The 21,839-nt window shown below is 37.2% G+C and overlaps 1 protein-coding gene and 1 pseudogene across 7 annotated transcripts; one reads left to right on the plus strand and one right to left on the minus strand.

The window, feature by feature from the left end:
* Nucleotides 1-465: 465 nt before the first annotated feature.
* Nucleotides 466-9,647, minus strand: LOC148873661 (vitellogenin-2 protein). 7 transcript variants are annotated; one of them, XM_088964600.1, is made up of 5 exons: nucleotides 8,624-9,647; nucleotides 1,322-1,976; nucleotides 1,052-1,130; nucleotides 858-952; nucleotides 466-742 (listed from the first exon to the last, which is right to left on the minus strand). In XM_088964600.1, exon 1 carries the CDS (start codon nucleotides 9,580-9,582, stop codon nucleotides 8,710-8,712), a length of 873 nt encoding a protein of 290 aa, XP_088820726.1. In that variant the 5' UTR covers nucleotides 9,583-9,647; the 3' UTR covers nucleotides 466-742; nucleotides 858-952; nucleotides 1,052-1,130; nucleotides 1,322-1,976; nucleotides 8,624-8,709. The 7 variants fall into 7 exon arrangements, with proteins under 7 accessions (XP_088820726.1, XP_088820723.1, XP_088820724.1 ...); XM_088964597.1 differs by having other exon boundaries at nucleotides 466-952; XM_088964598.1 differs by having other exon boundaries at nucleotides 466-952; nucleotides 1,052-1,137.
* A 4,655-nt stretch (nucleotides 9,648-14,302) lies between these two features.
* LOC148873662 (aspartic proteinase CDR1 pseudogene) lies at nucleotides 14,303-15,640 on the plus strand (annotated as a pseudogene).
* The last annotated feature ends 6,199 nt before the right edge of the window (nucleotides 15,641-21,839 follow it).

Raw genomic sequence — 21,839 nt, forward strand, 5'->3', positions numbered from 1 at the left:
TTTCTTAGGTTCTTAGTTGGTGAATATAACAGATGGAAATTCAATAAGGTTCATTCAGAAAAATGAAAATTACCAAATTCAACCCATTGTTTAGAACTAAAGAATCGAAAAAAAAAAAAAGAAAAAATACGTATTCTTACCAACATTTTTCCCCTTGTGAACCCATGGTTTTCTTTGGTTTTCTTAGGATCTTAATCGGTTTTCTTTGGTTTTCCATCAGGCAGCCAGTCCCCATGTTTAATTGGCTGACAGGGGAATCTTGTAAGTGTGGTGGGAGAAAATTATGGTATTTGGACATATGGGAAGACTTTTAGTTAGTCAGAAAAGCTAGATTCATTAATAAAGAAAACCACTGAAATTGTTCGATCACTTATGGAAAGCATAAGAAATTACGCATTGCCCCCCAAAAAAACTCTAGAATTAATTATTGAAAAAATATATGCATTGCCATGAAAAGAATTCTGTGATCACTGGTGGAAGCAACTTCATTACAATAGAAGGTTTAATTTAAAAAGAAATTATAAGTCAATCATCTCAGTATGGGGGTGCCTAGGCACCTGCCCAGGGTAATTCCCTAGGTTCCATAGAAACCAGACACCATATTTCACTAGTAATTATCAATAATCTTCATAAATAAGTACAAGAATTATAAAGTGCCAAGCATTCCTAAAGTGGTGACTTGGGGGTGCCTTGTCACCTAGGCACTTAAGTGAGGCATCCCTCCAATGGGGCACCTTGTCACCTAGGCATTCAAAAGAATCAAATCCAAGATGACAAATCAGTTATGTGGCCTTGGTATACTGACTATGAGAGCAAAGCTAAAAGAGAAACAAGTTGTGAAAAATTACTAGAGAGACCTTTTCCTTTCACCCCAGCATGCTGCTCTCATCTTCCCAATTGCAAGCAATTTGCAGAAAAAAAAAGAGAGATTTGCGTCAAGTTCAACTGAAACCTGGCAAACAGTTTGCATATTCAGATGCCAAAAATGCCATCTTGCAAATTAAGATAATAGGAAATAGAAAGGCTAATATAAACTGCTCAATTGGCAAACCTCAAAGAGAGGAGTGGATTCAATGTCTTCTTCTGTATCTTCTGAAACTATAGTCAACTCTGAGCTCCAATTTGAATTTCTACAAACTCCATTACAAAGCCCACTCTATTTAGCTAGAAGTCTTAAATGATTCGTAAAACCTGTGACAGTGCTTTTCAAAGAACAAATCCAAAAGATGAGGAAGAGTGAAGGAGTGGCCCCCTATCTTTTAGAAATAACTTTTTGAACTTTCAAGATATTTTTTTCAAAAAATGCAAACCCTAAATATACCTGTTTAGAGAGTGTGGTGGATCAAACCTTGAAATTCAAGGCCCTTCCAAAGTTCAGACTTCCAAAGTTCAATCTCCTCCTTTAACTTCATCCTTAGCAGGAAAGAGAAACTTAACCCCCCCCCCCCTTCTGAAGCTCTGCACTTACACAATCCAGATTCAAACCCATTCAACTTTATGGTTTTTGCCAGCAATTTTGTTGACCCTTCCATGCATCTTGTTGCTTCTTGAAGTCATTGTTGTTGGCCACTAGTAGGGGCTTCTCAAGCCTTAGGCCTTTTCGAACCAATTTTCTGAGGTTGATACTAACATTGTCCATCGACAGGGAGGATTGGAATTTGCCATCAAAGAGATAAACTTTGGGATAAGGCACAAGAGTAGAGTGAAGGGTTTGTTTCCAAGGCTTAGAATTTTTGTCACAGGGGTGGGATAACTTCACATAAATGGGAAAAATTGTGGGTTAAAATATAGAGATTGGAGAGGTATCAGCAGTGGACTGAGATTGGAGAGGCACTAGCAGTGGACTGTTTGATGGAACATATATCTGTCACTTGTTTAGCGGCCGACTGTTGATGGTCTGTACTGGAACTTTTAAAAGACTGATGATACTTGACTTCCAGATAAAGCAACTTTTCTTGTAGTCTGATCATAGAAAGCTGGCAAACACAAAACAAGCACCACAAATTATAGACAATGACAAGGTGGTAGAAGTTTCTGCCTTGGGAAAGATCTATAACTAGCAATTGGGAAGCAGTACAACCATCCATGGAGATGTGCTGATCATAGTTCCGCTGCTGGAACAACTTGACCTGAGACCAGGCAATCATTAAAGGTTTGATACAAATGAGATAACTCATGCTCTTATCTCTTCTAGAGAATTCCATTTGGATGAATTGATGAAATCAGTGAAACACAGCAGAGGAAGGTAACTAGAGACACGAAGAATCTCACAAAACAGAGAAGAAAGCACACAATAAAATAAACAGCAACCAGGCTATTTTTAATTTGGAAACTGGATACAATAATCAATGAACTCGTTTGCCTTATATAGGCATACATGAGGATCACCACTAACTCAACTAACTCCTAAAGAATAGGACAATTAAAACAACTTAACCCACTAACATTTGACTTGGCAACTAACTAACAACTTCACTGATCCACTAATCCACTAACACTTAATTCGGTAACTAACTAACGGGCTGGTGCAATTACTAATCTACTAACATTAAATTCGGTAATTGGCTAACATGCTGGTGCAATCACTAATCCACTAACATTAAATTCGGTAACTGACTAGGCTGGTGCAATCACTAATCCATTAACTTGGTAACTAATTGACGTGTTGGTGTTGTATTTTATCACTCCCTCTCAACACCAGCTTTGATTCTTTCTATTATCCCGAGTTGCTTGCAGAAACTTTCAAACTTGTTGCCACCTAAGCCTTTTGTGAACAAATCTGCAACTTGGTTTTCTGTCTTAACATGTTCTAATACAATTCCTTCTTGCAGATTTTTTTCCTTGATAAAGTGATGGTGCACCTCCACATGTTTAGTTCTTGCATGAAAGATTGGATTCTTCGCCAAACATATTGCCGACTGATTGTCGCAATACAAAGTAACTGCATAATCTGTTGGTTGACACAAGTCCTTTAACAATTGTATAAGCCAAATGCACTCTTGAGCTGCCATTGCTGCAGCTCGATATTCTGTTTTTGTTGTTGACAGTGATACAGTTGGCTGCCTTTTACTACACCAAGAAATTACTCCAGACCCAAGCATAAAGGCATACCTAGTAGTTGAGTGTCGGGTATCATGATCACCTGCATAGTCCGCGTCACAATAACCAGCTAGTTTCCAATTCTCACATTTCTTATACAGAACACCATAGCTAGGCATACTCTTCACATATCTTAAAATTCGTCGAACTGCTTCAAAGTGAGACTTCTTTGGATTTTGCATGTGGCTCATCATATCAACTACATAAGAAACATTAGGTCTGGTTAAAGTTAAATAGATCAAACTACCCACCGACTGTCGATACATCGTCACATCTTTTAGATCTCTCCCTTCATGGGCACACATTTTGGCATTTGGCTCTATTGGAGTCGAAATTGGTTTGCACTCAAGCATTCCAAACTTCTTCAATAAATCTCTGGAGTACTTTTGTTGACAGAGAATATTCCTCCTTGAACACGATCAATCTCTAGACCAAGAAAGTGCTTGAGCTGACCAAGTTCTTTCATCTGAAACCGAATTGATAAATTCTCCTTTGTTTGGAGAATTTCTTCTTCACAATCTGTTGTTATAATTAAATCATCCATATATACTAGCACAATAGCTACCTTCCTACCACTAGCTTTGAAAAACAAGCTAGAATTTGTAGGTGCCACCGAATAACCACAGTGAGTCAGAAATTCAGCAATCTTACCATACCAAGCTCTCGGTGCTTGCTTTAACCCATAAAGCGTCTTCCGTAGTTTACACACGTATTCAAGATGATCTTGACTCTGAAAGCCCATCAGTTGAACCATGTAGATCTCCCGATCCAACTCCCCATGCAGGAATGCATTCTTCACATCTAACAGCCACAAGTTCCAATCTTTGTTAGCTGCAAGTGCAAGTAGAACTCGTACAGTCGTAAGTTTTGCAACTGGACTAAACGTTTCATCATAGTCTAGTCCATATTGTTGAGAGAACCCCCGAGCTCCTTATACACCCACTTGCAAGAGATAGGCTTCACATCTTTATGTTTTGGCACGAGCTCCCAAGTCTGATTTCGTTCTATTGCAACGATCTCCTCATCCATAGCTTTATTCCACTCTGGATTCTAAAATGCTTCCTCAAATGTCTCTGGTTCTTTTGCAACTGCTTCTTCTATTATAGCGGCGTTGGCATATTTGGGATTTGGCTTTCTGGCTCTTGTAGAATTTTAGAGAGAAGTTGGTGCTTCTGCTTCAATAGGTTCACCTTCTTTGCCTAATCGATCATAAACTTCAATTTGCCAAGCACTTTGAGCTACATCTTCCTGGACATTGTCACCATCATCTGCATCTTCAGATTTGCCTAAACTCAACTGGATTTGAGTAGATTGTAGCTCATCTTTAATAATATTTGAGTCTGGTAGCATCTCCTTTTCTGAGGACTACATCTCGAGACATGTAGCACTTTCTAGTTGTAGGATCACAACACCTCCATCCTTTTCTTTGATTGTCATATCCTACAAAAATGCACTTAACAACTTTCTTGTCCATCTTGCTACGTAAATAGTCAGGTACAAAAACACAGCAAATATAGCCAAAAACTAAAAAATAGCTAATTGTAGGCTTTACACTCCACAACTTTTCAAAAGGTGAAAGAAAGCATAACCTTTGTTGAGGAAGCTTGTTGATTACGAAAGCTGTATTGTCTTGGAATATTCTTCGCATGAAGCATACTTTGACATATTTCTGCCAAGTGCCTGTTCTTCCTTTCTACTACTCCGTTTTGTTGTGGAGTGTTAGGACACATGAACTGATGGTGTATTCAGTGCTCCCGAAGAAAATTGTTGAACTCGCCTGAGGTATACTCTCCTTCGTTGTCGATGCGTAGACAACAAACTCTTTTGCCAATTTCTGCTTCTGCCACTTTCCTGAACTCATTAAACTTTGAGAAAGTTTCAGATTTTTGTCTCATGAAGTAAACCCACACATACCTTGAGAAATCATCAACAAAGGTCACCATGTACTTCATCCCACCAATAGAGTCTTGCTTGACGGGTCCAAACACATTAGAGTGTATTAACTCTAATGGTTCTACTTCGCTTTAAATTTTGACTCTTCATACGACAACTGATGCGCTTTACCATACTAGCACCTTGCGCAGACTGTGCCTATATTTACTTCAAGTTGGGGAAGACTTTTCAGCATTGATCTTTTCATCATCACACTTAGCTTGGAATAGCTAACGTGACTTAACCGCATGTGCCATAAGTCAGCCGTCTCATTTTTTCTCGTCTTGTCTCACCTTTCAGCATTGATCTTTTCATCATCACATAAACTGATTCTAATCTTCACCCCTTCATCACCGGCTCTTCTATAACCTCAAGGTCGCGATAAACCTTGACATCTTGCAAACCAAATAGAACAAAATGGCCAGAAGATGTTAATTGTGATACTGAAAGCAGATTTTTCTTCATACCTGGAACATGATAAACATTTTGAAGTTGCACGTTATTAGCACTATTTTGGGGAGAAACTGCCATATTACCGATGTGAGCTGTTGGTAACTTTGAGTTGTTGGCTGTCACCACAACTCGGCTTCCCTTGTACTCTCGAGTCGATGATCCAATCTTTCTCATAGTCAATATGTTCAGATGTAGTTGCTGTAAGAGCTAACTCCTCTTCTGCTGCAAATAATGCCTCAGCATCCCACTCTTCTTTGCTTGACCGACTTTTTCTTCGACCAATAAGTTTTCGCCATGTGACCCTTCTTCCCGCAATTGTAGCACTTTCCTTCAAATTTTCTGTTATTGCCATGATTTTTCGACGCTCCCCCTGTACAAGCACTTCCTTTGCCTTGATGACTTCTTGCCTTGTCATCATTCTTCTTAGACCCTCCAAATGTATGCTGCTTGGAGTTCCTCCTGCTTTTATTAACATAGAGCTCTTCCTCCTCACCCTTTAGCGAGATTCCTCCCATTTGCTTAGCTAGTGCTTCTTGTCCAGCAAGCAAATTTTCGAACTCAATAAGTGATGGTTGATTTTGCCATCCCTGTACTACAGCAACAAAGCCCCTGTATTCGGGCCTCAAACCAGGGATAATTATTCTTTTCATCCTAGTTTCCCCGATTGGAGCTTTTGGATCCAACTTGGAAATTTCGTGGCATAGTGACTTCACCTTGTGAAAGTACTGAGCGATCGGCATGTCACGTTGTGCTAACAACAAATGTTCGCTCTCTAAAAGTTGAAGCCTTGTATCATTCTTCTTTGAGAACAGCATGGCGAGCATATCCCAAGCTTCTTTGGGAGTTTTGGCATCCCGGATGTGTTCTAGTACATCTTCTTCGACTGTAGTTTTTAAAGCGAACATTGCCTTGCCCACTTTTATCTTCCACTTCCGCAATGTACCATTTGCATCGTCTGCCTCCGGTTGCATAACTTCATTTCCGTTGACAACCTTCCACAAATCTTGGCCTTGCATGTAGGACATCATACATGTAGATCAAGTATTGTAGTTCTGATTGTTGAGCTTTTTTATAACGCCAATGACTTGAAGACCGTTCATCTTGTCAAGAGAAAAGGCTCACCAAATATGATATCCATGACCAACCTGGCTCTGATACCAAATTGATGAAATCAGTGAAACACAGCAGAGGAAGGTAACTAGAGACACTCACGAAGAATCTCACAAAACAGAGAAGAAAGCACACAATAAAATAAACAACAACCAAGCTATTTTTAATTTGAAAACTGGATACAATAATGATGAACTTGTTTGCCTCATATAGTCATACATGAGGATCACCACTAACTGAACTAATTCCTAAAGAATAGGACAATTAAAACAACTTAACCCACTAACATTTGACTCGGCAACTAACTAACAACTTCACTGATCCACTAATCCACTAGCACTTAATTCAGTAACTAACTAACAGGCTGGTGCAATTACTAATCCACTAACATTAAATTCGGTAACTGACTAACATGCTGGTGCAATCACTAATCCACTAACATTAAATTCGGTAACTGACTAGGCTGGTGCAATCACTAATCCATTAACTCGGTAACTAACTGACGTGCTGGTGTTGTATTTTATCATGAATGTCGTGCCTGACTGTATTTCTGAGAGGTTTATGGCCAGTCCCCCTCTCATAATGAATAAAATATCTCTTGAGATTTTTGATTCATGGAAAATCATTTTTTTGGTTTCTTGTCTTGGCATAATTTGTAGACCGGTGATAGTAAAAGGCTTGTTGTACATCAATAAAAATGGAAGCCTACACTAGCCAGGCTACTTTTTCTAGTTAAAGGGAATATCAATGTGGGAAGGACAATATATCCATTATCTACCCACTAAATATGTGCTCTATCAATGTAGTTAGGTTGAGAAATTTGATCTTTTTCTCTCTTTCCTTTTGATATATTTAAAAGCCTTCCTGCATTACAAAAGACTTGGAAGCATGTGTTTTAGGCATTAAATGGTTTGTAAACAGAAACCTTTTCACCTTCCGTGGAGTTACTTTACTGATTGAACAAAAAAATCAGCCTAAAAAAGGGTCATTGCTCAATGTTGGTACTGGCTATCTGCGATCTTAGGATAGGTGGATTCAATACAGACCTAAACTTTGGTATATTTTGCACAAAGTGGCTTGCACTTGATCTCAAACCTGTATTCTCATGCTTTTGACTTGTGAGCCTGAATTTTACCATTGCACCAAACAATGACCTCTCAATAGGTAATCATTCAAACCTTTTCCCTGCATATCCAAAAAAAACAAAAACACTCATTCTACTACAACCTCCAGAATTCAGGGGCAGTTCCTTTTAACACTCTTCATGTATTGAGCTTGAACTTGTTTCCAGGGAAGAGAAAATGCAGAAAAAAATTCTCTTCATTTGTTTTTAACTTGATCTCACTCACATGATGCGTCGAGTTTTAGCTTTCTCCCAGTAAGGATCAAATCAACTAAAAAGAAGTCTCTGAAATCTCTTTTATGTCATACTTCAAATTCTCTTTGCGATGGCAAGTCTTAAAAGGAACAAGAACAAAAGAAAGAAACTTTTTTGCCTTAAAAGCAGAAACAGAAGAAGACAATCCATAATCAAGAAAAAGAGATAAAGAACCAATGACTTTGCTTCCAATCACTACAAAATTTGATCTTTCAATTATTTGTTGTAGAAACGTACCAATTTAGAATTATAAATCCTGGCATGAAGAGGAAACTGATAAGAAAACGTAGTTCTTTCCTCATTAGAAAAAGAAAAAAATTAAAAATAAAGAGAAAGACAGCCAGTTTACAGTTCCAATCCCCATAAAATCATTCTAAATAATTAGACATCATGATCCAAACTCTAATGGCAGGAAAGGTGTTAAAAAGTGGAAAGATCTCAGACAAATAAAAAATATAGCAATTAATTAAGCGAGACAACAGCCAAGCTAAATATGAAGCAATTTGAGTTGTAAAACTGTCAGGATACATTGTATTTGAGGTCTCAGAATCACATTTCCAAATTCATTCATGAAGTATATACCTTCTATAGTAGATAACACTAAATAGGGAAAGGAAAAATAACAGAGGAAATAATTGAGACTATAACAACCTGTACTAATCCTGAACTTCTGCTTCCAGGGACAACTTCTGTCTAGTTATAATGAACCCTTTAGGCTAAAGCACCATCAACCACAGTCACTTAAATATTTCATCGTCACTCAATAAATCTTCAACAGTAGAAACCTCCATTCTAGCTGAAGCCTTCTTTGCCCATCTCAACACCTTTTCAACTTCTCTGTTTATCTCTTCCTCCTCTCCTAATGCCTTCTTTAGCTTCCTCCTCTGGTGTTTCAGAGAAGACTTAGTTAAGTCCTGGTCATTCTTTTCCCATTCTGGAGTGTCAATACTGAGACCTGTCACCCGGTTCTCCTTTCCCTTTTTCCTGGGTACCCTTTTCGGGGAATACCAAAAGCAGCAGGTTTGTCGAGGCGGTGAAGAAGCTTCCAGTGACGAATCGGATGAAGATGAAGGAGAAGAAACATACCCAGTAATTCTTAATCTGGGGTTTGAATCCTTTCTATCTTTCGATTTTACAGGAGTAGAAATCACATCTTCCTGACCAGGAAGCGGACTTGGGAATTTTTTATCTTCGCTTGAGCTCTTCAACTCCTTTCCGGCATCGAACTTGGATGAGTCGTGAAGAGGAGATCGAGACTGGAGATCATGATCACTCTTTTCATCTGAGGGCGACGTGGGTCTCTTTTCATCTGAGGGCGACGTGGGTCTCTTTTCATCTGAGGGCGACGTGGGTTCCCTCTTGCATCGATTTGAACTTGGAGGTAAGTGTCTCTTTTCTGGATTGGAAGATGTTTTGAGCTTGGGCTTCGCTCCCGGAAACGATTTGAGATTGCGGAACCTGGTCTCGAGCTCGGTGGGCAAAACAGAGTCTGAAATACCAGAGCAGTTGATGGCTGCGACTTGTTCGAGAACAACGAGGTCCTTTGCTCGAGAAATTATGTTCTCAACTGCGGAATCATCACTGTCAGAGAGAAACGAGAAGTCGGCCATGGCAGGTAGAAGAAGCAGAAGTGGAGAACTCAGAGAGAGAGAGAGAGAGAGAGTGCTGAGTAATTTAGCCGTTTTAGTGTTGTACCTTTTAAATAGGTCACAGGGACGTCAGACGTGCTATTGTAATAGGTATCAACGGCTACTACGACTCTGGCATTTTTCGCCATTGAATTTCTGACCGTTCGGACTCTTCTCGCAGGGGTATCGCGTACCTTTTCCACCGCAGAGAATGGCAATCCTTGGAAAAACATGGAGGGAGACTCGTAGATGGGACGATTTGGAGGTCGATTAACATTGTCCAAGTCCATTTAGGTTTTGGGCCCAAGTCATACTTATGCGTAAGGCTCGGCCTGAGACACCTGGCCCAGCCCAGGTGGCTCTTTCTAAATTGGGGAGCGCACTGAGACAGTTTGGGGAAACAGAGATATCTTTCCCATTCATGTGGTGTTTGTTCTTAAACTGAAGCATCGGGAGACATATCACCCACCTCCGTTAACGACTAGTAAATTGATGATGATTATGATAATAATAAAACGTGTATTCAATTTTTTTTATAAAAGTTTTGTTCATATCCAAAGTCTAAACTGTTAGGATCACCAACAAATAGTAAAATAAATTTATGTTTGAGTTGGTTTTAAATTTTTATTTCATTTTCATCATCAATAAAAAGTTCATATTTATCATTATCATCATCATTTATGCAATATCCCATTATATATAGGGTAAAAATTATTGTTTATCACTCTTATTATTTTTCTTTAATAGGATTAATATAAAGTATTAGAGATGTAACTAGTTTTTTTTACAATTTTTTTACTTTTATATTCAATTTTTGTTTTAAAAGTTTTATTATTTAATTGATATCATCGGTTGGTCCATTTAAACTAGATGGCTGAATTGCTTACCCTTTATCTTGATCAAAGAACGGTTTCATTTTTGGGTTAATTTGAAAAAAAAAACATGAATTTTACATCGTTAAAAGTATTGGATATAGATCTAATTACTAGAATTTATTGGTGATCAGAAAAACTATATATCAAATATAGGATTTAATGAGAGAGAATGAGAGTTTATACCTTCAATATAAGACTTAAAAAAAATGAGAGGGAATTGAATGAAGTAAAAATTAGTAGTTCAAATTACGATTTTTATCTTCATAATCAAAGAGCGATCAAATTCAAAAATAATGATATTTTAATCAAAAATAAAAGTTCCATGAGCTCATTCATACTACTAATTAATCTAGATTCTCTAGGATACTAAAATGCTTTGATATCTCAAAACACTTAACAAACAGAAATCCAAGTGAATTTGAATGAATACCACTTTGATCGATCATTGGTTTTTTAGGTATGATATCTTTCATTAAATAGTTTATTTCTGAAAGACAGTCAAATTTATCCATAAGATTTAGATCAGACATTTAGATATTGAATATGATTAATAATTTTTAAAATAAAAAATGAATCTAATATTATATATCATGAATGACTTAAAAATAACTTTTATAATATTTAAATTTGTGACTTAATCAACATACAACAAATGGATGCTATTTGTAGTTCGATGCAGAGTACTTAAAATTCATCAAAAAATGCATAAAAAGAACTCAAAATTCCACATTTCTGAATTCTACACCACTCATTTTGTAAGTCCAAACAATGAAATCTACACCTGGGCTGTTGAATGGAATCAAACTGAGGGATCTCAAAAAAGAAAAATAAAAAAGACCATGTGGCAAGGGATTTTGAACTCAAATTTGGCACTTAAAATACTGTTTTTTGATAACGGTTGAAGATGCTGAACTGAAAATTTTATTGCTTTGTCTTTTAGTGAATAAGATTTTAAAAAGATTGTGAATTCCTTAATAGTTGAAATTGAAATTGGATTGGCCATTATATTCTTGGAAATTTTATTATTTAATTATTTTTATCAATTAGAATTTAGAAGAAAAATAACTAAATCATTCAGTCCAGCAATTTCAGCCGTTATCTAACGGCCCAGGTAGGAATGTGAAGAACCATTTAGGGAACCGACTCTTTAAGTGGAAGATTCCTTGGTCATTCAGCTTTAATTTTGCACTAAAAAATTCTGACGAACTTCACACACACAGATGCATTTGTATGTCTGAGGGGCATTTTTTGAGTTTCCGTTGACCCATCTTGCGTTCTACCAATCTACTCCAAACATGTTACATCAACAAAAGGAAGCCAATATGTGACCCCTCAGAGGCTTCAAAACATGACCAACTCACTGAGGCCTGATCGCGATAAAAGTCTGAGCCCAGCCCAAATGGTATTGGGTTTGGGTTCAGTCTTGGTCCAAGTTTTTTTTTGGTGAAAGTATTCGGTTTTGGTTCCAAATCTAGGTCAACCCTCTCAAGTTTCATTAGTGGTGGCAAATGATTTGGGTTGGGTTGGATTTGGTTTGGGTTGAGTTTCAATCCAACTCATTTAATCCACCAACCCGTTAATGACCTAATTATGTAAAATTAAATGGGTTGGGTTCAACCCAAACCCGCTTTAACCCAATCCAATTCATCCAAACCCATTAATCTTATATTTATGTACTTAAAACTAAAATCTAACTCCATCATAATAAATAAGTTGGTCATAGCTTAGTAGTAATAGTAGTTGCTATTTACACAAGTGGTGAAAGTTCAAACCATATTATATGGATTATTTTTACACAAGCAACAAAGCCATTTAACTATGTCCGGGCTTCGGAATTGAGGAACCACTTAGGTTCAAACTGGTTAGACCAATTTGAACTATTTAATTGGCTTGTCTTTGAGCTAATCATATCAAGAGTGGTTGAACCATTTAGATCTGGACCAGGTCCCGACTAAAGCGATTCGAACCGGTTGGACCAAAACCGAACAGACCGGTTGGGTCCACACTCGACTAGGCCGGTTCAGCTCTGTCAGGCCAAGCCCGGCTGTATCGGTTCACTTTGGTCGGACGAGGTCAGAGGCTCCAAAGGATCTAGGTCAGCTAGCATTGTTGACCTGGGCCAGATTCAGGTTGGATTGTATGGATACGAGCCAAACCGATGATTCGAACTGGGCAAAGCAAGTGGGGTGGTTTAGAGTCTGGACTTCACCTGGTCTGACCCGCTTCGGATTTGGGTCGACCCGAATCAGGTTGTGTCAGGCCAGGTTGTGTGAATAATGGTTGGATCGGACGACCCAACCAGGCAAAGCAAGCGATACCGAGCCATCTCGTTTGAGGTCTATTTCAATTTTGAGTTGACCTGGATCGATATATGTTGGATCGGGTCAGATTTCATTGAATTGAACCGGACATGGGTGAAATTGATTTGGATTTATGTTGGGTGAAGTGTGTTGATTCAAGACAAAACTAAATTTAATCAACAATTAATAGAAAATTAATGCATTATTTATAAATTAATTAATTCAAATAAAGAAAATAAAAAAAGGCTAAGGAATTAATACTTATGTTTGTAATGGTTAACCCAACGGTTATCCACAATCCAACCCATTTAAGTGGGTGAGTTGGGTGATGGGTTGACCACACAACCCACCAAGTAATTGGGCAGGTTGGGCGGATTGGGTGAAAAATTGTCACCTTTAAGTTTCATCCTATTAAATTTGATTAATCAGACGTAAGGGTGGATAAGAATCGAATATTTTACAAGTTATTCAAACTCGACTCGTAAGATTCATGAGTCTAGTGAAGCTTATATATATATATATATGTCTTATTTTTATAAAAGTTAGTTCAATCTATTTTAAGGTGAATTAAAATTAAACTTACAAACTTTTAAATTAAGTTGAATTCAAGCTCAAATCTCTAATTTGAATCGAGTTTGACCTTCAAATTTTGTTTTTGTTTTTTTTTTAAGTCAAGCTTGAATATTAAAATCCACCCTTAATTGAGACGATTTATAGCCCCCAAATTAAGTATGGGCTTTCTTCACACCCAATCACTAATACTTTCATGACACCCAATAATTAATACTTTCATGACACCCAATACTTAATACTTGTAAATGAGATATGTTTTCTTCCAAAAGTCCAACTTTTTTAAATAATTAATACTTTCCATGTATAGCGGGATAGTCATAATCTCACCATTAAATATTTGCTTTTATTTTTGGTAGGGAATTCTGTGCTTTCATGGCACCGTATAATACTTCACGTTTACAGCGGGATACAAATATGGTTCCCCACAAGAAAATCTATGCAATAAATTAGGAATGCTTCTAAGCTTAGGCTATGCTTGATTTGATATAGGAAATAAGAGAGACAAAAATTTAGAAGGAAAGTTCTTATTTTTGGTTCCTCAACTTTCTGTTTCTATTTTATTTTCTATCAAACAAAGACTTAGCCTTAATGAATTCATTCTAAGTTATCAAATAAATAAATAAAATCCATTCTATCAATCACTAGCAGCCGAAGATGATGAACTGTAAAACTTATTGCTTTATCTTTTGGTGAATTAGATTTTTAAGGAGGTTGCAACTGAAAGACAAAGCAAAGCAATAAGTCTTTCAATTCAGCAACTTCAACCGTTATCAAACGGCCCCTAAGAGAAAGGAAATTAAACATTTTTTGCCACACTATTGCCCAACCTCTCTTCACCACCTCCATGTTTCCCTTTAACTTATGAACCCTAAGGGCTTTCTACACACTAAATAGTATTTATTCTACCTTCTCATCTCTCTCTTTCTCTCTCTGAGTGCTACGGTGACTCGTGTCATGGCAACCAATAATCTCACTGTATCACCCTTGCATATTTTGATTTTGTTTTTCTCTATTTACCTCTCAAGCTATTCTCTAATAGAAGCCAGCCATGGTGGTTTCAGTATCAATCTCATCCACCGTGATTCATCTCTCTCTCCATTTTACAATCATTCTGAATCTCCTTCTCAGAGAATGCAGAATGCTTTTCATCGGTCAATAACCCGTGTCAACCGATTCAAGCAACCCAAGCTCTCTCCGGGGACAGTCCGATCAGTTTTGATTCCCAACGAGGAAAGTGGAGAGTATCTCATGAAACTGTTAGTGGGTACTCCTCCTTCACAAGTCCTAGCCATTGCTGATACTGGTAGTGATCTCATATGGACACAGTGCAAGCCTTGTGCCCACTGTTACAAGCAAAAACGTCCTCTCTTTGATCCTAAAAATTCTTCTACTTACAGGAACCTTCCATGCAAGTCAAAGCCCTGTAAATACCTAGAAAGTAGGTTCTGTAGCAGGAAAGGAAATCTCTGTGAGTACTGGTATACTTATGGAGATGGGTCAATGACTAAAGGAAACGTTGCTGCAGATACATTCAGCATGGCATCTACTAATGGGAGGTCTGTTGCCCTCCCAAAAATGGTGTTTGGATGCTCACACTACAGTCATGGCTCCTTCGGTGAACAAGAAACCGGTGTGGTTGGCCTTGGCAGGGGCTCGCTGTCATTGATTTCTCAGTTGGGTTCATTAGCTGATGACAAATTTTCATACTGCTTGGTGCCGATGTCCAAAGAGAACGCCTCGAGCACACTGAGTTTTGGTCGCAGGGCTGTTGTTTCAGGCAAAGGTGTAGTCTCAACTCCTTTGGTTTGGGGAGAGGATGAATCCTTCTATTACCTCGCACTAGAAGGTTTTAGTGTTGGAGACAAGAAGTTGACATATAGCAAGCATCCTTCGGCCAAGTCTGGTAAGACTAAGGAAAGTTGTAACATTATTATTGACTCTGGAACAACCTTGACGTTTCTCCCAGAAGAGTTGTTTAATGAATTGGAATCAGCAGTGAAGGATGAAATAGATCTTGAACCTGTTCCCGACCCTCATAAAGATCTCAAATTATGTTTTAGGACTAGGACTGATATCAAGGTACCCACCATCACTGCTCACTTTACAGGTGCAGATGTCGAGTTGAAGGCAGTAAACACTTTTGTTAGGATAGCAGATGATGTTGTGTGCTTGGCCATGCTCCCTTCTCAGTTTTCCATCTTTGGAAATTTGGCTCAAATCAACTTTTTGGTTGGCTATGATATTATATATAGGAAGGTGTCCTTCATGCCCACTGACTGTACAAAGCATTAACCGGAGTACCTTTATAATCAGTAGCTTCAATTTGCAATGCATGTCAAATAAAGGAGGAAAAAGAAATGTGATAGTAGAGAGATCTAACTTATATATTTTAGTGTTTCCTTCCTTTTTCTTCTTCTAGGTATAAAGTCATTGTATTTCTTTTTGGGAAAATTGCATATCAGTACCCAGTACTTTTTGGGCCTAGTCATATTTTGGTCCAGGCCGAATTTCAAAACCTGCCAACATCCAAACTTCCAAAATGTGTCAATTTAGTATAAAATTGTTAACCGTCGTTAAGTGGCATGTGAGAAGATGCAAATGCCCTTTCAGTGTCATCTAATTTTTTTTTATTAATCATCCAAATGCCCAAATCTTTTAGAAGACGATAGAGAAAAGCTTTGTCTAAAACCAATCTATTGCTTTGGTTCAATCTTAATCCTTAAGGAAGAAGATGATGAACGGTGTCAAAGAGTAATTTTGATATTTTCAAAAGTTTTAAGTTTCACATGTCATCATGTGATAGAAATAACTGACGCTAATGGCAGGAAATAAATTGGCACATTTTTGAAAGTTTAAGTACTGGATTGACATGTTTAAAATTTGGAGACCAAAGTGAGATTAGGCCCAAAGTAGAGGGTACTAATTTGCAATTCTCCCATTTTTTGGCTTTCTCCTCATATTTTGAGATGTAAATCCAGCTATCCTTGATTGCTTATAAAAGAAATTGTTCCTTTCAAAACAAAAATAGAGTTGGATAGATTCCTGTTCTTAATAAATGAGGCATATCCCTAAGGGTATGTTTAGGTTGGACTAATGACAAGGGTCAATCAAGGGGTATGCTCCTTCAAAAAGATAGGATGTGCCCAAAGACCCCCTCACAAGATTGGATTGTTTATAAAGTTCCTTGAGAATTTTCCCTGAGATAGACCTATCACAGCCTTTAGTAAATGAAAGAAATTGCCCACAAAGTAATAATATTATAGGGTTAGGTTGGAGTAGGCCTAATCTCGCTTTTGGTATTGGGACGCATCTAAATTGGACTTGAGGTATGGTTGGGTCAGTGGAAAGGAATACAATTTGGATGAGCAAGGTCGAAGTATCTGAAATGCAAAGAGTATTAAAACAATTTTAAGAGATACAATTTGCATATATTAAAAAAATTAGGATATACATAAATATGTTAGGAAAACTGAAATCCAAGTCTTATATCACTAGAAATAAAATATATAAACATAGAAAACACATACTTTAATGGTTTATGTGAAATATGAACTACTAGGACACACCTAGCAGTGGCAAATGTGGAAGAGAAAATATAAGTTAAAATCTAGAAGTTATATTATGATAACAAGTAAACGCTTGTTGCCTCCTAACCTAAACATTTAGGTTGGAATCTCCTTGCCCAAAGCTTTTTATAACATATTAGTAAGTATGCACATACTTTGTATATGGCAATTCTAGATGATGATAATTATAGTAATAATTTATCCAAAATTTTTTATAAACTTTATGTATTATTTATATATATATTGCTTTTTAATATTAATCAAATGCAGATTGCAAAATCCAAATCCGATTACATAAACACTTCACCCAAATATGTGATAATCAAATCAAATTGTAAAGTTTTCAAATATCATTGATAGACCTACTTGCTTGGTAGGACTCTTCTTTTTGTAGTAGTTCAATTTACAATTTAAATCTTACATAATTAAATAGGGAATAAATTAAAAAATAAGTATTTTATTCATTGTTTTAAAAACCAGACCAGACTGAATGGTCAGATTGTTTCGCATGGGAACAGTCAGATCACTGGTTCCATTTTGGCCCTAAACCACTATTTTACAAAAAAAAAAAAAAAAACGTTGAAATGTTCAGAGAATCATTGACTTGGGTAGTTTAACCATTAAAATTTTTGACCTTGTTAACGGTTCTCGAGTTGCTTTCAAACTAATTCTGAAATTTTTATTTATTTTAAAATACAAATTAGAAAATAAAAAATTGAAGAAAGAAACCTTCAACTCTCATAATCATGTTCAGTTATTCCGAATGGCCATAATTATTTAGGGTTTTTAATTTTTCCATTTTGATTTTGAGTTTTCTCATTTATGTGATTCTTTTTAGGGTCATTCTTTTTAAGTTGTAACAACAAAAAATAAAAAACAATTCTAACAAAGAAATTAAAAAAATCGATGCAAGAGATGAGAAATTAAACACCAATGTTATATTAGAAATCTAAAGATACAAATGAAGCAAATGATTTGGGATTTGAGAGAGATGTAAGGAGAGGGAAGCAGTATTGGCGGTGATGATGAATAGGGAGATAGCCACTGGTGGCGGTTTCTTCTTCTTCTTCTTCTCTTTCTTTTTTCACACTTATTAGCTTTAACCATCTACCTCATTCCAAAGTTTCACACTCCCATCTTATAATAATGTATATATATGGTGGACCAAGGTTTTTAAAGCCGGATCAAAGAGGCACCCATTATGGGGACCAATTCTTGAGTCAAATGGTTTAACCGTCTGATTTACACGAACAACCCATTCTGACTTAAAAAACAAGAATAAAAAAAGGCCAAAACGGTTGTCCAACCACCTAGGTCAGTGGGTCATTGACTAAATCAAAGGTTTTTAGCCAAAAAGCAGTTTTAGGGTAAAGTGGAACTGGTTACCTGACCGTTTCCGATATTTTTTGTTTGGTCCGGTTTTCAAAACCATGCAGTGGACTTTAACCTAATCCTAATCTAACTGTCAAAATAAAAAGTTGCATTATATTTTATATCTTACTAGTTTAACCCACTCAAATTGGACAGTTGAACCACTGACCCAGAAACTAGAAGCTAAAGTATTCCATAATCTTATTCCTATTTTTAATAATAGTGTAAACATAGTAACTTCTCAATGCGTGATTCAAAGGGGTGAAAATCAACAGGAATGCTCCAGCAATTACCCACCTACTGTTTGCCAATGATATAGTATTATTTATAAAGGCCACTGCGGACAGTTGCATCGGTCTGAAGAACATCCTCCAGCACTTGGTGAAGCTTCTAGTCAGGTTATGAATTACCATAAATCCGAACTTTATTTTAGTAGGAATATACCGGGTTATTTTAAAAGAACGATGGTGAAAATTCTAAGGATTAATTCTCATCACATTAGTAAATTCCTGCGCATTCAGATGGAGAGAAGAAAGCAGACCTCGTACAAGAAGTTATTGATAGATCATCAGCCAACCTAAAAAGTTGGAAGATGGCCCTTCTATATTGTTCTTAGTCATTATATAATTCCCCACTAAGTGCTTTCCTCTCTGCAGCAGAATGCATTTTTTTTTTCTGGGGTTAGAAAGCGGATGAAAGGAAGTTGAGATGGATCGGTTGGTCTAGATTGTGTAATAGTAAAAAGCAAGGGGGCTTGGGTTTTAGAGACTTGAACATCTTTAACCTTGCTATATTAGCCAAACTAGCTTGGCGCCTTCTTACTAAGGAGTCTCTCTGGGTTCAAGTTGTTTCAGCACGCAAAATGCTTTCATAATTCAGACTTCTCTGCTAGTTTAGGGAGCAATCCATTGGGTTGGCATAGCTTCTTCGAAGATAGATATTTCCTCATCCATGGTCTGATTTGGAAGATAGGTAATGGTTGCAGAGTTAAGATTTGGGAGGACCCTTGGGTTCCTGGAGTTGAAAGCCTTCCATGAAGCAGTGCTGTTGGATTGTTGTTTAATTTTGTTAATATTACTATCTTCTCGGACTCGGACTCTTCGTTGGCTGCAAATGCTTTGTTAATATTACTATTTTCATTCTTCTAAGAGGCTGCAGAGGATGGCTCTTTTTGTTATGTTAAAAGATCTTTTAATAGGGTGACCCATGCAATTGCTAGGAAGGCTAGATCTTTTGATAAGGAAGAAGTGAGATAGCCTCCTAACTTATTTTTTGGATAAAAGACTTAAATATACATTGAGTAAATTGGCTAAAACATACTCTCAATCAATGAAACATCACATATAAACTCATTTAAAATTATTAAAAATCCTATTTTGTCCCTCCTATCACTTCAATAGATATGCAGCGTTTGAAAATCTGAAATGATAATTACCTACAAGTCTACAACTAATGGTTTGATGAGTTCCCAGTGATCTATTTCCATCACAATAATCCACCCCATGAATTATTTGTCAAGACTCTACAATCACACACATTTATCATCCCCAAGTTCTTTAACAACATTTATAATTCTTGGGTGATACAAACCTGTTCAAATTGATACCAAATATCAGGAACGTTATCGGTTCTTTGATCTGGGTTCTCTCACTTCTCAAGTTCATCAATGAGTTTACAGATTCAAATCAACCAATTTGTCTCTTGGAGAGTTTCTTGATTTAAGAAGATTTCCCACTGAATACGTCTTTCATTGGGCAGTCAAAACTGCCATTTTTATTTAATTTTAAATGATTTTGAATTTCTACAATACGAAAACCAGTAAACGAAGGTTTGGACTCGGCCACAACCTCCTTAGCTAAGCGGTGGGGTCACATGCAAGGCAGTATGCCCACCACCCACTAAAAGATTGAACCAGTCAGTATTTAATAAACATGAATTTGATTTTTTTTGTTCTTTTTGAAAATTAAAACCAAATGAATGAAAAAAGAGTCACACGGTGATGAGGGGTAACTTGGTACTTCAATGACATCATGCATGACACGTGGTATCGCAAAACAGCTGGGTGACACCTTGTTACCTTGTAAATAGACCACTTTGGACACCACGACTACATTAGCAACCTTGACACTACAGTTAGGCGGGACCTCAGGTCGGTAAGGGGCGACCTACTTCCACCGAATTACCCTAGCCCTGGCAAGACATCAAGTTGGCATGAGAGTAACCCACTTCTATCAACCTAACCTGAGTTTAGTTAGCGATCTGTCAGGTGACCTCCTCTTTAAGCGGGTTATCGTCTCCAACTTTCCTAGGATCACAACGCTATGTCGAAAGAGCCGATTATCACCCCGCTCGTTTAGGACGCAACTAGATAAATACTACCCGCTTACCCGGAAATCCCAAACGCATTTCATGAAGTTCACGGCAGCCCCACTTATATAAGGGCCTCACCTCCAACCTGAAAAGGTATGTGCAATTTTTTGAAATTGATTGATTTTCTAAATTTGCCCTTCATATCAATTACTCTAAGGTGTGATAGTTTTGAACTTTTATTAAAAAAAAAATATTTAAGTTACGAAAACTTAGTTATTAAGGAGAAACAGTTCCGGATACAAAGCAAAATTTAACCAAGGAGAAACAGGGAACAAATACAGTCATCTAATTCTAACCACACAAATTCCCAAGGAAGAGATGGAAACCTATTTTCAAAAAATGTAACTGCATTTTTTGCATCCAAAAGAATCAAAGAGACGTCTCCAATTGTTAGAATGCCCCCATCAAAAGAGCACAATAAACTGCAAAAAGTTGAGCTAGCACCGAGTACCCCCCGAGTTGTTTTCTACTACCTGCAGCCATAAGAAAAGACTTAACAGGGCTGAAAACACAAATACCACACGTAACCACATCGTTAGGACTTAGGAGCCAACACCACCATCACATTTCATAACAACATCAAAATCAGATAAAGAAGGAACAACACAGGTTAGACTGCCAGAGTTGAAGAAAGAGGATCTTGAAACAGCATTCAAAATAGATCTAGTTAGCAATACTTCGAGCATTTTGAAACAACAGGTCATTTCAGGCTTTTCCAAACAACATATAAAGCTACAGCTAACCAACTTAACATTTCATTTCTAATACTAGACTGAAGGTCCGTCATTAAAATGTATGTCGTCCTTTAGGAATTGGGAAAAGGAACCATACTGATTCCTCATAAATAGGTTAAACTTAGAAGGATTTTTCAGTTGCCAAATGAGTTTGATTAAATGTAACAAGTCAGGATCTAAACTAACATTTGAGTCTATCCATACCTGATCATAAAAACTTCTAACAGAGAATTAAGCTTCCCGCTAGGGGATGGAAGCCAGATGAATATGTCTGAATTCTGATTTCTAAAGATAAAGGTACTTACAATTAACTCCACCACCCGTGAACCAAAATGCTGATTATGTTTATGAAGATCCCACGCCGGAGTTGGAGAAATCAACTCACCAATTGTTAGATCCTTCTTTTGAGAGGTAGGATGACCTATCGGAGCACAAAACCCATTATGACTG

Source organism: Nelumbo lutea, chromosome 1 (genome assembly GCF_056320005.1).
Source record: "Nelumbo lutea isolate HS-2025 chromosome 1, American lotus-T2T, whole genome shotgun sequence".
NCBI lineage: Eukaryota > Viridiplantae > Streptophyta > Magnoliopsida > Proteales > Nelumbonaceae > Nelumbo > Nelumbo lutea.

Bases quoted from the DNA above. Each gene is read 5' to 3' on its own strand.
- LOC148873661 (XM_088964600.1), bottom strand. From the start codon at position 9,582: ATGGCCGACTTCTCGTTTCTCTCTGACAGTGATGATTCCGCAGTTGAG.